Genomic DNA, 20536 nt, shown 5'->3' on the forward strand with positions numbered 1-20536 from the left:
TCTTTGGGGAGGCTCAGCTTTACCCATCCTTGCAAAAGGTGGCTGGACCAGGCAGCCCTAGCCCCTGGACCACCCAACTCCCTGAACCAACACCAGGGGTCTAATTGCTCCCTAAGCCCCCAGTATCAAGGTCAGGGCAGTGGTGGGGGTGGGGAGAGCACAGATGACAAAGCCCAAGGGGCCCCTGCCCAGAGTCACTCCCCAATAAAATGCATCCCCCCAACCTCTGTGTTTTCTATGAGGAACCTCATGGCCCCAAGGGCTGCCCACAGACCCCCTCCTTCGTCCCCGGGAGACACAGGTGCTCCCAGGATCCTCCTACAGTGCCACCTCTGGAAATCCCTGTTCTCCAATCAAACGGAGACCACTGAGGGGGTGAAAAGGAGACAGACAGAGAGCTGCTGCTTTTTACAATAAACTCTATATTGTAGAGTGTCGGCACATGAAGACCTGGAGATGTGCCGACTTCCTGTCCCCAAAGCCAATCTTCCCCACCAAGGAGACTGAGGATTTCAAGGGCTCAGAGTTACCGCAGGAATCCAGGTGACACCAGGAAGAGAAGGGGGAGGAGGGGAATCAGAGGGGATGGTTTTAAAAGGCAGTGGTGAGGCAAGAAGGGAGGGGGATCGAAGGAAATGAGGAGGAGGGAGACTGAGGGGGCTGCCTTTCCTTGGGGACTGGGGAACTCATGCCCTGCCCCCACCCACAGGGCTCCAGGGGTGAGAGAAAGGGGTGGAGAATAAAGAATTGGGCAGCAGGGTGGTGGGGGGAACAGCAGCTGGGGTATTTAGGTCAGGGGGAGTCGGGGGCAGAACCGATGAATGGACGGGCTCAAAAGGGGAAAGGATACAAGGAATGAGAGCAAGAGAAACGGGGAACTGGGCAACAGGGTGACCGGGGGAACAGCACCTGGGGTATCCTAAGACACAGAGGCTATCTATACCTTGCTAGGGACCAGGATGCGAGGAGAGGAGGGAGGATTTAGGGCTGGGGGACTGGGGGGCAGGATGGATGAAGGAACGGGGTCAAAAGGGGAGGAGGTCTAAGGAATGAGAGCAAGAGATGCAGCAGGGAGTTAGATCAGGAGAGGGCAGGAGATGGGATGGGGCTGCAGGCTGCCTCCAGGTTCAAAGTAAGAAACAGGCAGTAGGGAATTGAGAGAAAATAAGCACCAGGGCCAGAGACCAGGTGAAGGACGTGAGGATTGGAGGATCCCAGAGAGGAAATGGCAACACGAGGGCTGAGACGGGAGGGCAGAGTAGGACCGAGAATTGACCAAGTCTATGTGGTTTTCACAACAACGGCGTGAGATATCATACAAGAATATTGTACCCGTTTCGCAGGTGAGGAAACTGAGGCTCGTTACTGACTTGCCCAAGATTCCACAGTGGAAGAGCCTGGACGTGAACTGCGTCTCCAGGTGGGTTTCAGCCAAGTTGGAAAGAGAAGGATGGGATTTGGGGGAACAGTTTCATCTTGCCCAAGAACAGCAGGAGCCTGGGCTGCCCGCGTCCTGGGGCCACCTCTTGAAATGGACGCAGTGCAGACCCTTGTGTCCGGGGCAAGGCGGAGGGGGTGGTGAAGGGGCCCCGCAGGGCTCACACTGAGGACGAGGTCTTCTCGGGTCTCTTGATGTGCACCTGTCAGAGTCACAGTGAGGGACGGGAACGCGGAGCCACTGGTTTGGGCTGACAGGGAGGTCACTGCTGATCCGAGCCCAGCCCCCTCCCCGCCCTGGTGGGGGTCGGGGACGGATTCTGGAATGGAGGCTGGGAGAGTTCCTTGGGGTCCCCCTCTTTAGCCCCTCACCTTCATAGTGGTGTCCACGTTCTCCAAGGCCACATGGAAATTTGTATACTTGTCTAGAGAGAGAGAGGAGCGGAGAAAGAGAAGGGGAGAGGGAGGGGACGGAAGGGAGAGGGGGACAGAGTAAATGCGAGGAAGGCAGGGAGGGCGTCTGTCCTCGCAGTGGTGCCCAAGAAAGCCTCTGCCTGCTTCCCCAGGAGGCAGGACTCACCTGTTCCGTCGTCCTCGAAACCCCAGCTTGAAAAAGTGCCCACGACTTCCTCATCGCAGGTCTCGAACCATTTCCTGTCCTGGTCCCAGGACCTAGGTGGGGCCGCCGCGCGGTCAGACAGAGCCGTCCTGGGACCCCTTGGCCGCCCTCGCCCCCCGGCCCCGCCCCCCGCACGCTCACCGGCCTCGGCGCTGGCCGCCCCACCATCCGGAGCGCACCGCCCGGACGCCCAGCGCCAGCAGCAGCAGCACCAGCAGCGCGGCGCCGGCCGTCAGGCCCCCGACCAGCGCCCTCCAGTGGACGGCCACCTCGCAGCGCGGGCCAGAGAACCAGTGCGTGTCGGTGGAGTAGCAGCTGCGGGAGATCGCAGGGTCAGACCCTCTTCACCTCCGGGCTCGGGGTCCACGCGTGCACCTGGGCCCCGCGGGGGCGGGTGAGGGGGCGGGGCTCCAGCCTAGGGCAGCGGGGGGTTCCACCCTAGGGCAAGCTGGGGGGTTCCACCCTAGACAGGCGGCCGGAATCCACCGTAGAACAAGCTGACGGGTCTCCACCCTAGACCGAGGGGGCGGGGCTCTACTCTAGGTGAGGGGGCGGGATTCCACCTTAGATCAAGTGGGCAGGGCTTCACCCTAGAAGGAGGGGGCGGGGCTCCAGCCTAGGGCAGCGGGGGGTTCCACCCTAGGGCAGGCGGGGAGGTTCCACCCTAGACAAGGGGCTGGGAATCCACCCTAGAACGAGGGGCCGGGGCTCTTCCCTAGGTAACGGGGCGGGATTCCACCTTAGATCAAGTGGGCAGGGCTCCACCCTAGAAGGAGGGGGCGGGGTTCAACCCTAGAACGAGGAGGCGGGGCCCCACCCTAGAATGAGTGGGCGGGGTTCTCTCCCAGAACTAGGGGACAGGACTCAACCCCATCAAGGGAGCAGAGCTCCAGGGCAGGGCTTCACTGTAGGGCAAGGGGGATGGACTTGGAGCGGGACTCTGGGGACGAGGCTCCACTGTAGGCCCAGGGCGCGGAACCGGGGCGGAGCATGGGGCGAGGCTTCATCCTAGAATGAGTGGGCGGGGCTCGGCTGATGCTGATGGTGAGCGGGGCCTTACCGACACGCGGGACCGCTCCTCTCCAGAACGCACTGGCCCTGGTGACAGTCGATGGCGTTGTCCACCCCCGACGTGCATTTGGTGACACAGCGGAGCCGGGTGGCCTCCACCAAGGGGAAGTAGAACTCTTCATAGCCCGTGGGAGCGGCGCGGCGGCAGATGGCTGGGGGTTGGGGAGGGGGATGCACAGAGACAAGGACCTCATCCATTCTATTCAGGGGCCTGATAATGGTGCCTCTGAATATGCGCGAGGAGGATTCCATTTCCGAGGGGGGGTGCTGTGGGGTAGACCCTGGGATTCGATGAGGGGAGGCCACCCCCAGCACCCTCACCCTCTCCTCGTGGCCCCTGCTGTCCTCGGGTGGAAGCCACTAACCAGCGCCAGGAAGGGCCGCCCTGGGCCACATGACTTGCCTCCCCCAAAGGTCTCTCCCTGCCCACAGGCTTCAATGGGCAAATGTCCCTGGTAGCCCCGATCATAGCCGCGGGAGACCACTCAGCCCTTTACCCCACCCTCACCTTCCGGGGTCAGCTCTGTCTTGCTGTTGTTGTTCACCTTGATGGAGTCAGGCTTAAAACACAGGGCTGCGGAAACACAGGCACAGATGGAATGGGCGGGGCAGATCAAGGGGTTAAGGTCAAGGCGTTAGCGCCAGGAGGCAGGATAGGCACAGGGAGGGCAGTGAGGGCTCTCTCCGTCTGGGAGAGCCCTCTCTCAGGAGGAGAGAGCCACAGGGGAAGACTCCTGTTGCCTGCCTCATCTCCCCTGAATAATCCGAGGTCTTCAGCCATCCGGGAGATGCTGAGCATGACAATCAGGGGGTCTCTTTCCCAGTACTGAGGTCATGGGGAGACCCTCCCTAGCCCCACCCTTGACACCGTTGTCCCTTCTCCCAACCTGCCAGAGGTACCACAAGGCTGGCACCTGAGCCCAGTGGCCCCCTGGCTGACCTGGAGTGGGCTGGGGTGACACCTCAGGCCCTGGCCCCTCCCTCCAGCCCGGGCTCACTCTGGGAGTCCTGGCAGCTGTTCGCATCCTGGCTGGCGTTCTGCAGCCCCTCCTTCAGCGTGGTCTTCACCTGCTCGTACTGGCTCTCCAGCTGGGGGCTGAAGGGCATCTCCAGCAGGACCAGGTAGTCCACCACGATGCTGCCATTCCTGAGGGGTCCACGGCCTTAGAGAGTGCCCCAGCCAAGAACATATGGGTCCTTGGAGGGGCACCTCCAGAAGCAACCCAAAGTGCACCAGAAGGGGGAAGGGAGCAGAGGTCATGAGTTGGGATGCCACGTGCATCCTTTTCAGAAGGGGCTGCCAGCATTCCTGACTTGGTCTGCCTGGGAAGGCAGGACAATGAATGACTGACATGATTGACTTCCTCTCTCTGTGTGTTTTATAGAGACAAAGTCTTGCTCTGTCACCCAGGCTGGAGTGCAGTGGTATCATTAGAGCTCACTGCAGCCTCCAACTCCTGGGCTGAAGTGATCCTTTCTCCTCAGCCTCCCAAGTATCCGGGACTACAGGTGTGCACTACCAAGCCTGGCTAATCATTTTATTATTATTATTATTATTACTATTTTTACTGTTGTAGGGATGGATTCTCACTATGTTGCCCAGGCTGGTCTTGAACTGGTTTCAGGTGATCCACCCGCCTAACCTTCCCAAAGTGCTAGGATTGCAAGTGTAAGCCACCACATCTGGCCTGACGTTCTCTTCTTGTTGCATCAAGCCATCATCCACCGGGCACCCCTGGACGTGCGTTCTCTCCCTCTCTCTCTTTCTCTCTCTGATGCTGACCCACTCAGTAGAGCAGGGGCCAGCCAGAGGGGGACGAAGTCACCAATCCAGGCACCACCTTCCCACATGTCCCTGCAACTTCTCTCCTTCCAGTGTGCTGAAGAAGAGAGGTGCCACCCCTCCTCCAGATAAATGGCCCCAGAAAACGATCCAAAAAAATACCCAGGGAGTGATTCCTTATGTACCCCCTCCACCCCTCTCTTTATAAAATCTGATGATTACAGAAGAAAGGAATGGGTTTTTTGTGTGCACACATTTCCCCTACCCAACACTGCCTCCGCATCCCCAGATGGGTCTCCTACCTCAGGGACAGGATCTCCACACCCTTGAAGGTGAAGCCCTGCATGTCTGCAAAAATCTTCTGCATCTGAAACACCAAGGATCCCTGGGCTCACGTCCGAACCTGCAGACCTGAGGGGACCCAGACGCCCAACCCCAGCTCCAGGGAAGACCCTTCAATTCCCCTCCCCGGCTGGGTGCCATGGCTCACGCCTGTAATCCCAACACTTTGGGAGGATGAGGCAGGCGGATCACAAAGTCAGTAGTTCGAGACCAGTCTGGCCAACATAGTGAAAACCCGTCTCTACTAAAAATACAAAACATTAGCCGGGTGTCATGGTGTGCACCTGTAATCCCAGCTACTTGGGAGGCTGAGGCAAGAGAATCATGTGAACCCGGGAGGCAGAGGTTGCAGTGACCCAAGATCGCACCATTGCACTCCAGCCAGGATGAGAGTGCGAGACTCCACCTCAAAAAAAAAAAAAAAAATCCCCTCTCTTTGCCCTTTACCTGATTCCAGAAGGTCTTGTTGAAATCCCTGTAGGCCTGGGAAGTGTTGTCATTGAGGTCCGGCGAGAACTGCTGATCCACAGACACTTCCATGCCCACCTCGGTCTCCACTACATCTGCACAGAGCATGCATGTCCCCAGTCACTTCTCTGTCTGCTTTTGTCTGAAGCCACCAACACCACCACCCCAACCCACAGGCTCCCCCTGCTGCTCCCCTCCAAGATCCCTGAGGACTGATGCCCAGAGGCAGGAACAGATGTAGGAATTCCAGGATGCATTATGCCTCAGGAGGCTGAGGCATGAGAATCACTTGAACTCAGGAGGTGGAGGTTGTAGTGAGCCGAGATTGCATCACTGCACTCCAGCCTGGGCCACAGAGCGAGACTCTCTCTCAAGAAAATGAAAAAGAAAGAGAGAGAGAGAGAGAAAGAAAGAAAGAAAGGGAGAAAGCATTGTGTGAAGATGAGGGAAAGAAGAAAAGAAAGGAAAGAAAAGAAAGAGAAAGAAAGAAAGAAAAAGAGAGAAAGAAAAAAGAGAAAGAGACAAAAGAAAAGAAGAAAAGAAAAGAAAGAAGAGAGAGAGAGGAAGGAAGGAATTGTGTGGAGATGAGTGAAAGCAGGCAGGAAGACAGCAGTCAGCCTGTGGTCCCTCCTGGCTGCCCCCATAGTGGGAAGATGTCCATGTCCTAATCCCCAGAACTGTGACTATGCTATACTACATGGCAAGGGAGGATCAAGGGTGCAGATTGAATTAGACTGCTAATCAGCTTAACTTTTTTTTATTGTTGAGATAGGGTCTCATTCTGTCATCCAGGCTGAAGTGCAATAGGGGGATCATAGCTCACTGCAGCCTTGACCTCCCAGGCTCAAGTGATCCTCCCACCTCAGCCTTCCAAATAACTGGGACCACAGGCATGAGCTACCATGCCCAGGTAAGTTTTTAAAATTTTTTGTGGAGATGAGGGTCTCGCTGTGTTGCCCAGGCTGGTCCTGAACTCCTCGCCTCAAGCGATACTCCCTCCTCGGCCTTCCAAAGTGCAGGGATTATAAGACAATCAGCTGATTTTTTTTTTTCTTTTGAGACAGAGTCTCGCTCTCCCTCTGTCATCTACACTAGTGTGCAGTGGCTAAATCTCGGCTTACTGCAATATCCACCTCCTGGATTCAAGCGATTTTCCTGCCTCAGCTTCCTGAATAGTGAGGATTATAGGCATCTGCCACCATGCCCAACTAATAGTAGAGACAGTTTCACCATGTTGGCCAGGCTAGTCTCCAACTCCTGACCTCAGGTGATCCTACCCCCTCAGCCTCCCGAACTGCTGGGATTACAGGTGTGAGCCACCCTGCCCGGCGTAATCAGCTGATCTTGAGAAAATTAACATAGACTATTTGGGGAGGAGGCAAAGTCATCACAAGGGTCTTTAACAGTGGAAGAAGCAATTGAGGAGGCCAGAGTTCATTAGAGGGAGATGAGGCTATGGGAGAAAGACACAGAGAGATGCAGCCTTGCTGGCTTGGAAGATGGAGCCAGGGGCCCTGGCACACGCAATGTGGGAGGCTCCAGAAGCTGCAAAGGGCAAAAAAATGGATTCTTCCCTGGAGCCACAGAAAGACAACACAGCCCTGGTGACGCCTTGATTTCAGCCCAGTGACACCCACATCAGACTTCTAATCTACAGAATTCTAACATGATAATGTCGTGTTGCTCCAGCAGCCAGGTTTGTGTTTGTTGGCCCGGCAGCAGTTGGAAACTGATACAGCTCCAAGCAGCCCAAGTCAGGAGATGGGCCCAGGAGGGAGGGTGGTCCCAGCCACCTCCTAAGGGTGAGGACGGAGAGGAGCATGACACAGGGCAGCGGAGGGCATGGGAGAGATGGCAGGGAGGGAAGGACCGGGCAAAAAGGCATGGGTGCCTCCAGGCCCCACAGAGGGATAAGTCTGGGGAGAGTTAGTGACACCCTCTGGGAGGAAGTGCAGAAGGCATAGCTCTGGCAACTCACCTAGATCCACCTGTTCCACAGCAAACTCACAACTGGAACCATAGAAGGTGCTGGGGCACTGGCACTTGAGGCCATCCCACTGACCCCCATTCTGGCATCTGGTCTGGAGCTGACAGCGGTCCCCAGAAAACCCCGGAAGGCAAGCACACTGGCCCTGTTCCCAGGTGCCACCATTGTCACAGGTGCCTGGAAAACACAGGAAGAAAGGGAAGCTCAGGATAAAGCCTGACCTCAGTGACACAGGAATTTTGCAGGGGAGGAAGGAGGGGAACAGAGAGGCAGAAGGTCCAACCTGCAGTGGTGGTCAACGTGGACTGTGTGGTCATCTGAGAAGTGATACGAGTTGTCCTGCGTGATGTAAGGGTGGTAGGAGTCTGGGTAGTGGCCACTGGTGTCTCTGAAGTCCTAGTGGTGGGTGGGGAGGCGTGTGTTGACTTGCTTGAAGTCCTCAGGATGGTCGGGAGGCTACTGCTTGGTTTCATGGTGAGCGGGATGGTAGAGACGCCAGGAAGAGGTGGGGGGATCACAGAGCTGTTGCTCAGCCAGGTCTCACTGGTGGGCAGTCGTGTACTCGTGAAAACTGTGTTTGTGGGTACAGTCCCAGTGCCAGTGGAACTGGAAGCACTGGGTGTGATGCTGGACTCACTTTCTGGCGTCATGGAAGAAGTGTCCATATATGTAGTAAAAGTAGTTTGGATACTGATGGAGGTAGGACAGGTGACCATTTCGGTAGTAAAGGGAAAGACTGTTAATGGGGTGGTGGGAGGAGAAGTAGCTTCAGTGCTGGGATCCATTTCAACACATGGATCAGTGGGAGAGGCAGGGACTATGGTAATTGTTATAGTTCCTGGACAGGGTGTGGGGGAGGGAAGGGAAATATAAGAAAAGGGGGTTATTTCAGTGAGACCTGTGGTCAGAGAGGAGCTGGTTGGAGAAGTGCTGGTAGTTGCAGAGGAAGAGAGACTAGGAAAGGCTGTGATAGAAGCGGAGCCCACATTTTCTGTACTGAAAATGTATGGTGAAGAAGGAACAGAATGAATGGTAGTAGCGAACACTGGAGTTATGCTGGCAGAAGACGGAGAAGAGGACATGATAATAGTGGGTGTTGAGGACAAGATGATGGTACTAAAAGAAGTCAAGATTGCATTTGTAGATGTACTTCCCCTAGTGAAAGATTCTGTAGTGAACTCACTTGTAGATGTGAGCGAAGTTTGCAAAGAGGGGATTGAAGGAGTTGTTTGAAGGGTGGAGGAATGTGTGCTAGGAATAGGAACCTGTGATGTTGACACGATCGTGCTCAAGGCTGTTGATGGAGTAAGAGTATGAAGAGCGGACGTGGAGAAATCCGTACTTCCAAAGGTGACAGTAGTAGGTGCAGGAGATGTTTGGGTCCCAGTGGCTGACGTCAGTACAGGAGGGGTCTGAGTTGGGGTTTCAGGTGTAACAACAATACTTGTGCTAAAGGAACTGATTGGGGTGTTCTCAGTAATTCTGAGGGTCATTCTCACAGTGGACATGGTAGGAGAGGTGGTGCCCACAAGGGATGAGGTATCTGTACTTTGGAAGGAGGGAGAAGATGAAATGATGTGTGTTCGAGTTGGTAAGGTACTGATATCAGTGGGTATAGAGGGAAAGTCTGTGGTTGTAGTCAATGAAGTGCTGGTGCCCACAGATGAAGGGGTGAGAGTTCGTAGGGTTGTGGTCGGGATGTCTGTACTCAGAGAAGATGGGGTTACGGGTGTGGGAGTCAGCGCAGTCTCTGAGTTAGTAAAATGTGAGGTGATGGCAGTTGTGGATGTGCTGACTGTGGAGTAGATGGTTGAAGAACTGAGGCTGGGAGTACTCTGTGAGGTGGTCTCAGTGGTGGTGATTGAAGAAGTGAAGCCGGGAGTACTGTGTGAGGTAGTCTCAGTGGTGGTGATTGAAGAAGTGAGGCCAGGAGTAATGTGTGAGGTGGTCTCAGTGGTGGTGACCCACGAAGTGAGGCCAGGAGTACTGTGTAAGGGGGTCTCAGTGGTGGTGATCGAAGAACTGAAGCTGGGAGTACTGTGTGAGGTGGTCTCGGTGGTGGTGATCGAAGAAGTGAAGCTGGTAGTACTGTGAGAGTTGGTCTCGGTGGTGGTGATCGAAGAAGTGAAGCTGGGAGTACTGCTTGAGGGGGTCTCGGTGGTGGTAATCAAAGAAGTGAAGCTGGGAGTACTGTGTGACGGGGTCTCAGTGGTGGTTATCAAAGAAGTGAAGCTGGGAGTGCTGTGTGAGGTGGTCTCCGTGGTGGTGATCAAAGAAGTGAAGCTGGGAGTACTGTGAGATGTGGTCTCGGTGGTGGCAATCGAGGAAGTGAAGCTGTGAGTACTGTGGGATGTGGTCTCAGTGGTGCTGATTGAAGAAGTGAAGCCGGGAGTACTGTGGGATGTGGTCTCGATGGTGGTGATCGAAGAAGTGAAGCTGGGACTACTGCTTGAAGGGGTCTCGGTGGTGGTGATCGAGGTAATATAGCTGGGAGTACTGTGTGAGGTGGTCTCAGTGATGGTATTTGAAGAAGTGAAGCTGGGAGTACTGTAGGATGTGGTCTCGGTGGTCCTGATTGAAGAAGTGAAGCTGGGAGTACTGTGGGATGTGGTCTCGGTGGTGGTGATTGAAGAAGTGAAGCTGGGAGTACTGTGTGAGGGGGTCTCGGTGGTGGTGATTGAGGTAGTGTAGCTGGGAGTACTGTGTGAGGTGGTCTCGGTGATGGTGATCAAAGAAGTGAAGCTGGGAGTACTGTGGGATGTGGTCTCAGTGGTGCTGATTGAAGAAGTGAAGCTGGGAGTACTGCGGGATGTGGTCTCAGTGGTGGTGATCGAAGAAGTGAAGCTAGGAGTACTGCTTGAGGGGGTCTCGGTGGTGGTAATTGAAGAAGTGAAGCTGGGAGTACTGTGTGACGGGGTCTCAGTGGTGGTTATCAAAGAAGTGAAGCTGGGAGTGCTGTGTGAGGTGGTCTCCGTGGTGGTGATTGAAGAAGTGAAGCTGGGAGTACTGTGGGATGTGGTCTCGGTGGTGGTGATTGAAGAAGTGAAGCTGCGAGTACTCTGTGAGGTGCTCTCGGTGGCGGTGATCAAAGAAGTGAAGCTGTGAGTGCTGTGTGAGGTGGTCTCAGTGGTGGTGATCGAAGAAGTGAAGCTAGGAGTATTGTGTGAGGTGGTCTCGGTGGTGGTGATTGAAGAAGTGAAGCTGGGAGTACTGTGGGATGTGGTCTCGGTGGTGGTGATCGAAGAAGTGAAGCTGCGAGTACTCTGTGAGGTGCTCTTGGTGGCAGTGATCAAAGAAGTGAAGCTGTGGGTGCTGTGGGATGTGGTCTCGGTGGTGGTGATCGAAGAAGTGAAGCTGGGAGTACTGCTTGAGGGGGTCTCAGTGGTGGTGATTGAAGAAGTGAAGCTGGGAGTACTGCTTGAGGGGGTCTCGGTGGTGGTAATCGAAGAAGTGAAGCTGGGAGTACTGTGTGACGGGGTCTCCGTGGTGGTGATCAAAGAAGTGAAGCTGGGAGTGCTGTGTGAGGTGGTCTCAGTGGTAGTGATCAAAGAAGTGAAGCTGGGAGTATTGTGTGAGGTGGTCTCGGTGGTGGTGATCGAAGAAGTGAAGCTGGGAGTACTGTGTGAAGTGGTTTCAGTTGTGGGGATCAAAGAAGTGTAGCTGGGAGTACTGTGTGAGGTGGTTTCGGTGGCGATGATTGAAGAAGTGAAGCTGGGAGTACTATGAGAGGTGGTCTCAGTGGTCCTGATTGAAGAAGTGAAGCTGGGAGTACTGTGGGATGTGGTCTCGGTGGTGGTGATTGAAGAAGTGAAGCTGCGAGTACTCTGTGAGGTGCTCTCGGTGGCGGTGATCAAAGAAGTGAAGCTGTGAGTGCTGTGTGAGGTGGTCTCAGTGGTGGTGATCAAAGAAGTGAAGCTGGGAGTACTGTGGGATGTGGTCTCGGTGGTGGTGATTGAAGAAGTGAAGCTGGGAGTACTGTGTGATGGGATCTCAGTGGTGGTGATTGAGGTAGTGTAGCTGGGAGTACTGCGTGAGGGGGTCTCGGTGGTGGTGATTGAGGTAGTGTAGCTTGGAGTACTGTGTGAGGTGGTCTCAGTGATGGTGATCGAAGAAGTGAAGCTGAGAGTACTGTGGGATGTGGTCTCAGTGGTGCTGATTGAAGAAGTGAAGCTGGGAGTACTGCGGGATGTGGTCTCGGTGGTGACGATCGAGTCAGTGGTGGTGATCGAAGAAGTGAAGCTGGGAGTACTGCTTGAGGGGGTCTCAGTGGTGGTTATCAAAGAAGTGAAGCTGGGAGTACTGTGTGAGGGGGTCTCAGTGGTCGTGATTGAAGAAGTGAAGCTGGGAGTACTGTGTGAGGTGGTCTTGGCATTGGTGATTGAAGAAGTGAATCTGGGAGTACTGTGTGAGGGGGTCTCGGTGGTTGCGATTGAAGAAGTGAAGCTAGGAGTACTGTGTGAGGTGATCTTGGTGGTCGTGGTTACCAAGTTTGTTGTTGGAACTGTGGCTGTTACTGTGGTGGGGAGAGAGGAAGAGGTGGGTCGAAGAGAGGTCACAGTGGACAATGTACCTGTCATATTGGTGGAATAGGTGGTTCTGGTCATGGAATCTGTGAGAGCACTAGTAAGAGAAGTAGGGTAGGTGGTCTCAGATGTAGGTGTAGAACTGGTGTCGGAATTGGAGAATGTCGTCACCAAGGTAGATAGAGGGGTGGTGTTTGTGGTACCACTGGTGATCGCTTCTGTACTTGGGACAGGCATAGAAGATGAAACGCTACTGGTAAATGATGGTAACGTATTAGTGGCTGTGGGTCCTAGAGGGGTGGTAGTTGTCATCGAAGTCACCGTATATGTGGAGGTGATTGAAGAAGTGATGGGGGCAGTAGAACTCACTGCTGTTTTGAAAGATCCTGTGGAAATGTCAGGGGTAGGAGTCAGTGTGGTGGTCTTAGGGGATGTGGCTGTTGAACTGGTGAATATAGTCTGACCTGTGCCTGTAGTTGCTACAGTGGATGAAGGTGTTTCCATCGTTGTAAATGTTGTGAATGACATGGTGGTTGTAGGTGACGGGGTGGATTCAGCTGTTGTGTGGAGTGTACTGGTGATGGCTGGAGGTGAGGAGATACTCTGGGTGTGAGTGGTCCCTACACTGCTGGCAGACATGGAAGAGAAAAATGAATGTGTCACTGGAAAGCTTGTCAGGAGGGACCTTGTTGGAGTGTTCTCAGTACTTGTGAAAGTTGGTCCTCCACTGGGAGTGGTAGCAGACATCATGCTAACAAAGATTGAGGTTTCTGTATTCTGGACAGTGGGAGATGAAGGAATGACACTTGTTGGCCTTGCAGACATGCTGGAGACTGTGTACACTGAAGTGAGGTCTGTCATCATAGGTAATGAACCACTCATGCCCACGGATGAGGGAGTAATAGTTGTTGGTTGTGAGGTAGGGATACCTGTACTCACAGTAGATGGGATCATGGATGTAGAAGTCACCATGGTACCCAAGGTAGTGGGAACTGAGGTGATGGCAGTGGTGGGTGTGCTGGCTGTGGAGTAGATGGTTGAAGAAGTGAAGCTGGTGGTACTATGTGAGGTGGTCTTGGTGGTGGTGGTGGTTACCAAGTTTGTGGTAGGAGTTTTGGCTGTTTCTGCGGTTGAGGCCAAGGAAGAGGTGGGTGGAAGAGAGGTGGCAGTAGATGATGTCTCTGTCATAGTGGTGGGATAGGTGATTTCAGTCGTGGACTCTGTGACAGTGCTCGTGGGAGAACTAGGGTAGGCGGTCTCAGATGTAAGTGTAGACCTGGTGATGGTAATGGGGAGTGTAGTCACCAACGTGGATACAGGATTGGTGTTTGTGGTATGACTGGTGGTCATCTCTGTGCTTGGGACAGGTGTAGAAGATAAAATGCTACTGGTGAGTGGTGATAACGTATTAGTGGCTGTGGGCCAATAGGTCGTAGTTCTCATAGAAGTCGTTGTATTGGTGGGAGTGATTGAAGAACTGATGGGGGGAGTAGAAGTCATGGCTGTTGTGAGAGATTCTGTAGAAAAGTCAGTTGTAGGAGTCAGTGTGGTGGTCTCAAGGAATGTGGCTGTAGAGCTGGGGAAGGTGGTCTGACCTGTGCCTGTAGTTGCTACAGTGGTTGAAGGTGGTTCCATCGTTGCGGATGTGGTGAATGAGGTGGTAGTAGTGGGTGCCAGGGTGGATTCAGCTGTTGTGTGGATTGTATTGGTGCTGGCTGGAAGTGAGGAAATAGTCTCTGTGTGAGTGGTCCCTGCACTGCTGGCAGACATGGAAAATGAAAATGAATATGTACTTGGGAAGGTCGTCAGGAGGGAACTTGTTGGAGTGCTGTCAGTACTTGTGATAGTTGGTCTCACACTGGGAGTGGTGGCAGAGGTCATACTGACAAGGGATGAGGTTTCTGTATTCTGGATGCTGGGGGAAGATGGAATGACACTTGTGGACATTGCTGAGGAACTGGAAACAGTGAATGTTGATGTGAGGTCTGTTGCTGTAGTCAGGAAACCGGTAGAGCCCACAGAAGGGTAGGTGATAGTTGTTGGTGTTGTGGAAGGGATGTCTGTACTCAGAGGAGATGGGGTCATGGTTGTGGAAGTTACCATGCTACCTGAGGTAGGGGAAGCTGAGGAGATGGCAGTTGTGGATGTGCTGACTGTGGAGTAGATGGTTGAAGAAGTGAAGCTGGGTGTACTATGGGAGGTGGTATTAGGGGTGGTGGTTATCAAGGTTGTGGTAGGAGTCATCGTGGCTGTTTCTGTGGTTGGGAGAGAGGAAGAGGTGGGTGGGAGAGTAGTGGCGGTGGACAATGTACCTGTTATACTTGTGGAATAGGTGATTTCGGTCGTGGAGTCTGAGACAGTGCTGGTGGGAGAAGTAGGGTAGGTGGTCTCAGATGTAGGTGTAGACCTGATGATGGTAGTGAGGAGTGTAGTCACCAAGGTGGATAGAGGGGTGGTGTTTGTGGTATGACTGGTGATCATTTCTGTGCTTGGGACAGGTGTAGAAGATAAAATGCTACTGGTGAGTGGTGATAATGTATTAGTGGCTGTGGGCCAATAGGTCGTAGTTCTCATAGAAGTCATTGTATTGGTGGGAGTGATTGAAGAACTGATGGGGGGAGTAGAAGTCATGGCTGTTGTGAGAGATACTGTAGAAATGTCAGTTGTAGGAGTCAGTGTAGTGGTCTCAGGGAATGTGGCTGTAGAGCTGGGGAAGGTGGTCTGACCTCTGCCTGTAGTTGATACAGTGGATGAAGGTGGTTCCATCATTGTGGATGTGGTGAATGAGGTGGTGGTAGTGGGTGATGGGGTGGATTCAACTGTTGTGTGGAGTGTACTGGTGGTGCCTCGAGGTGAGGAGATACTCTCTGTGTGAGTGGTCCCAGCACTACTTTCAGACATAGAAGAAGAGAATGAATGTGTCATTGGAAAGCTTGTCAGGAGGGACCTTGTTGGAGTGTTCTCAGTACTTGTGAAAGTTGGTCCTCCACTGGGAGTGGTAGCAGATGTCATGCTAACAGAGATTGAGGTTTCTGTATTCTGGACAGTGGGAGATGAGGGAATGACACTTGTTGGCCTTGCAGACATGCTGGAGACTGTGTACACTGAGGTGAGGTCTGTCATCATAGGTAATGAACCACTGATGCCAACGGATGAGGGAGTGATGGTTGTTGGTTGTGAGGTAGGGATACCTGTACTCACAGTAGATGGGATCATGGATGTAGAAGTTACCATGGTACCCAACGTAGTGGGAACTGAGGTGATGGCAGTTGTGTATGTGCTGGCTGTGGAGTAGACAGTTGAAGAAGTGAAGCTGGTGGTACTATGTGAGGTGGTCTTGGTGGTGGTGGTTACCAAGTTTGTGGTAGGAGTTTTGGCTGTTTTTGCAGTTGAGACCAAGGGAGAGGTGGGTGGAAGAGAGGTGGCAGTGGATGATGTCTCTGTCACAGCGGTGGGATAGGTGATTTCCGTCGTGGAGTTTGTACCAGGACCAGTCGGAGAATTAGGATAGGTGGTCTCAGATGTAGTCATAGATGAAGCATTTGGAGTGGGGAGTGTGGTCACCAAGATAGATGGAGGGATTGTGTTTATGGTGCCACTGGTGACTGCTTCTGTGCTTGGGACAGGTGTAGAAGACAGAGTCATACTGGTCAGTGATGTAAAAGAATTGGTGGTTGTGGGAGGAGAGGTCGTAGTTGTCATAGAAGTCACTGTATTTGTGGAAGTGACTGATGAAGTGATGGGAGGAGAAGTCATGGCTGTTGTGAGAGATTCTGTGGACATGTCAGTTGTAGGAGTCAGTGTGGTGGTCTCAGGAAATGTGGCTGTAGAGCTGGTGAAGGTGGTCTGACCTGTTCCTGTAGTTGCTGCAGTGGTTGAAGGTGGTTCCATAGTTGTGGAAGTTGTGAATGAGGTGGTGGTAGTGGGTGACAGGGTGGATTCAGCTGTTGTGTGGAGTGTACTGGTGCCGGCTGGAGGTGAGGAGATGCTCTCTGTGTGAGTGGTCCCAGCACTGCTGGCAGACATGGAAGATGAAAATGAATATGTTGCTGGGAAGGTCGTCAGGAAGGAACTTGTAGGAGTGCTGAGTGTACTTACAAAAGTTGGTCTCACACTGGGAGTAGTGGCAGAGGTCATGCTGACAAGGGATGAGGTTTCTGTATTCGGAATGCTGGGGGAAGATGGAATGACACCCGTGGACATTGCTGAGGAACTGGAAACAGTGAATGTTGATGTGAGGTCTGTTGCTGTAGTCAGGAAACCGGTAGAGCCCACAGAATGGTGGGTGATAGTTGTTGGTGTTGTGAAAGGAATGTCTGTACTCAGAGAAGATGGGGTCATGGTTGTGGAAGTCACTATGGTACCTGAGGTAGGGGGAAGTGAGGAGATGGCAGTTGTGGATGTGCTGACTGTGGAGTAGATGGTTGAAGAAGAGAAGCTGGGAGTACTGTGGGAGGAGATCTCAGTGGTGGTGGTTACCAAGTTTGTCATAAGAGTCGTGGCTGTTTCTGTGGTTGGGAGAGAGGAAGAGGTGGGTGGGAGAGAAGTCTCTGTGGACAATGTACCTGTCATACTTGTGGAGTAGGCGATTTTGGTAGTGGAGTCTGTGACAGTGCTGGTGGGAGAAGTAGGGTAGGTGGTCTCAGATGTAGGTGTAGACCTGCTGATGGTAGTGGGGAGTGTGGTCACCAAGGTGGATAGGGGGGTGGTGTTTGTGATACCACTGGTGATTGTTTCTGTGCTCAGGACAGGTATGGAAGATAAAATGGTCCTGGTGGGTGATGACAATGTATTAGTGGCTGTGGGCTGGGAGGCGGTCGTTGTCATAGAAGTCACTGTATTTGTGGAAGTGATTGAAGAAGTGATGGGGGAAGTGGAAGTCACTGCTGTTTTGAGAGTAGTAAATACTGGGGTTGGGGACATGGTCGTATGGATGCTTCCAGTGGGCAGGGGAGTCCTTTCTGTGGTTCTAGTTGTAGAGGAGATTGTAGTGTGGAAGGTTGTGTCTGTGGCTGACACAGAGGAGGAGGGTGTCACTGTCACTATGGGAGTTTCCCTTGCAGTGGTGGTAGAGGGAGAAGATGTCATGGCTGACGTTCCTTTCTCAGTAGTGGTCATAGGGTAAGTCCTGGTGACGGTGGTCACTGGTTTCTGTGTCACGGGAGTGGGGGTGTAAGAGCTGGTGAAGGTCACCTGCGTTGTGGTCACACAGATGGAGGTGGGGTGGGAGATGGTGATTATAAAGCTCGTTGGATACACGCACTCAGTGGTGGCCGAATAGACCAACACGGTGGGTGGAGTGGTTTCAACCTTGAAGGCAAACTTGGACGTCGGGGTGGTTGAGGTGTTGGAACTGACTGGAGAGCTGAGCAATGTTTCAGAGATGAGTGTGTCATGGGGGGAGGTAGTGAGTGTCATAGATGCATTTTCCCTGTGGCCAGGAGCAGGAGAGGTGAGCTGGGGGACACCAAGTGGCCACCCAGCCAGGTCTCTGGAGTGTGGAGAATTGCTGAGCACAGCGCTGGCTGCTTCTGCCCTGGGGAAAGGCACTTGAGAGATGGATGTGGCCGTGGATAAAGTTCCTGCATTGGCGGCAGAGCAGAGGAATCCACTGGTAAATCCGTGGGTCATTTTGTTACATCACTCATGTAAGCTACTAACTCACCCATTTTCCAGGCAGCATCACAGAGGGCAGGGCATACTGCAGCTGACTCCTGCATCAGAGGCAGCTGGGAGCTGGGTGCTTTGTGGTGCTGGAGACCACTGCCTGTCTGCTCCTAGGGGAGCAGTGGGGCATGGGAGCCCTCATTCCTTACTGGGCCTTGGCCTTGTCATGGCAGGTCCTCCTGTCCTGATATAGTCGAGCTGGGCAGAGCCTCCCTCCCCTCCCTTCCCTCCTCTGGTCACACCCAGGCTCCTCCTCCCTCTGCCCCTTCCTCTCCTCCCCCTGCTACTGCCTGGAGTGCTCCCATCCCCCCCATTAACCTTCTGCTCCCACCACTGCTTCTCCTGGCACCCTGCTGCTGTCTGGGCTGACTCCGCTTTCAAAGAGAAAAAGAGAGAACCCAGCCATGTCCTGGCAGGGGGCGCATCACAAAAACCAGGAGACAGGGAAAGCTGAACAAAGAGGGCCAGGCACGGTGGCTCATGCCTGTAATCCCAGCACTTTGAAAGGCCAAGGCAGGAGATCACTTGAGGTCAGGAGTTTGAGACCAGTCTGACCAACATGGTGAAACCCTTTCTCTACTAAAACAAAATACAAAGATTAGCCAGGCGTAGTGGCGTGTACCTGTAGCTGAAGCAGGAGAATCGCTTGAACCCAGGAAGCAGAGGCTGCAGTGAGCTGAGATGGTGCCACTGCACTCCAGCCTGGGTGACAGAGCAAGACTCCATCAAAAACAAAAACAAAAACAAAAAACTGCCCAGAGAACACCAAAGAGAAACAGGCTAAGCTCACACACTAATGACTTCAAAGGGCATGGAGTGAGGACTAGGCAAAGAGGCAGAGAGACAGCATAGAAAAGGAAACTTCCAGAAGGAGCTACCTCAGCAGTCAGGCGTGATGAGTTCTGGAGACCTTAAGGCTTAGCAGTGAGTGTTCATCACAAAAATAGACATATTTTTCTATACTATTCCCTTTTGGCCACAGGATTCATTAGTTTACAAGCATGAACCCCAGCATGTGGATTTCAACCCATTTCACAATTGGTCAGAGTTAGGATCAGAGATCCGGCTGTCGGGGGTGTCGGGGACGAGGAAGACAGGCAGCCACAGCAGATGGGAAGTGGGAAGTACCCGACCTGCTACCCCTCACCTCGGGCACAGCCCATCTTGTGGCTGAGAGCTGGGGTGTCACCTCTCAACCTAGCTGGTGGGTGCCAGGGAAGTGAGGTCAGGGATTATGAGAATCCCCAGGCTACAGCCCTTGGCTCCAGGATGTGGCCCTGGAGGTGACTGAGAAGGGGACTCATGGGCCTGTAGACTGGGTGGCCTGGGATCGGGGATCAGAAGCAGACACTGAAGTACACAGAAAAGAGAAGTATAGAGGAATTGCGGGGTGTTCCTGCAGGGCAGAAGAGAGAAGCCTGGGACCCCATGCCGGGTAGTCTCAGACGCACCCTTGGAAGCGAAGTGGACATCAGGAGCTCCCTGCCCCGGCCCTGGTACCAACAGCTGTACCCAGACACATGGGCCCTGGCCGGGGTAAGAGAGTGACGGCAGAGCTGGGGAGGAGCCGCTGGGGGACAAAAGGCAGAGAGGCTGAAACCAGAGGACCGAGACCAGGGGTAGAAGTTAGAGGGCTGTCAGGGAGGGAGAAGCCAGTGTGAAGGGGACACTCAAGCTCGGGGCGTGAGGTAGGTGACAGAAGGAGTCAAGACAGGAAGGGCACTGCTCTGGGAAGACGTAAATCCCACCCTCTACCCTCCAGCTGCAGATACAGGTTGGGGCTCAGCCCCTGCAACCTGCTCAGTGCTTGGTGGAGAGTGGCAGAGACCCAGCTCCCTCACTCTTTCCCAACCTCGGTTTTCCCTGCACCTGGAGCTCTGGAAGAAACCTCTCCTCATCGCCCCCTCCCCCAATCAGGCCGTGCCTCGGTTCTCCCTGCACCCAGAGCCCCAAGCGGTGCCTTCTTATTCCCCCTCCCCAGGCCTTACAGCCACTTTTCCCTCCCCTTTCCTGGAACATCACATCAGGAGCTTTTCTCCAACCCCCTCCCGCCTCTCCCCCTTACCTGTGGCCCACGGGGAGGCCTTGAGCATCCAGAGGAGGCCGAGGAGCCCCAACAGCTGCATGGGCCTAGCGGGCAGGGGGCTGGGGCAGAACAGGCTTCAGGACCAGGACAGCGGCAGGGATGTGGCCCTGGGGCGTGCACGTAATGAAAGTGCTGGTTATCGGTTTTGCTGAGCGTCAGGGCTGAGCACAGCCTCACCTTTGCACCGCCCCACCTCTCCCCTCTTCCTCCCTTCTCCCTGCACCCGGACAGACAGACGTCAGCGCTGTGGGAAGCGGGACACGGGGAAAAAGATAGGACAAGTCCAGGAAGTGTCAGGCAGGAAGAGCTGCTATTGGCTCAGCCCCACAGCCTGCCTGGCCCACATGGAACTGCCTGGAAGCTGCCCTTCCTCCCCGACACCCGTGGAGGGTACCCTTGACCGAGGGCTTGGACTCTGGAGTCTGGTCCTACTCCTGCAGCCTCTCCTGAGTTTCAATTCCTCCTGCTGGGGAGACAGTGGCACCTCGCTCTCCTTCAAGCCCCTTCTGTCCCTCAGTCTGCCCCTGCTCCATCCTGTCCCCCGCAGGACCCC

General features: G+C 54.0%; 1 protein-coding gene across 1 annotated transcript; it reads right to left on the reverse strand.

Annotated features, from left to right (window-relative positions):
* Positions 1–251: 251 nt before the first annotated feature.
* On the reverse strand, positions 252–20213 carry LOC109027618 (mucin-3A). The gene is made up of 12 exons (XM_055392988.2): positions 19963–20213; positions 7991–17812; positions 7699–7884; positions 5700–5815; positions 5213–5277; positions 4126–4274; positions 3636–3701; positions 3117–3279; positions 2198–2371; positions 2018–2109; positions 1810–1862; positions 252–1640 (listed from the first exon to the last, which is right to left on the reverse strand). The coding sequence occupies exons 1-12, from the start codon at positions 20021–20023 to the stop codon at positions 1599–1601; spliced, it is 10989 nt and encodes a 3662-aa protein (XP_055248963.1). The 5' UTR covers positions 20024–20213; the 3' UTR covers positions 252–1598.
* Between the last annotated feature and the right edge of the window lie 323 nt (positions 20214–20536).

This window comes from Gorilla gorilla, chromosome 6 (assembly GCF_029281585.2).
Source record: "Gorilla gorilla gorilla isolate KB3781 chromosome 6, NHGRI_mGorGor1-v2.1_pri, whole genome shotgun sequence".
NCBI lineage: Eukaryota > Metazoa > Chordata > Mammalia > Primates > Hominidae > Gorilla > Gorilla gorilla.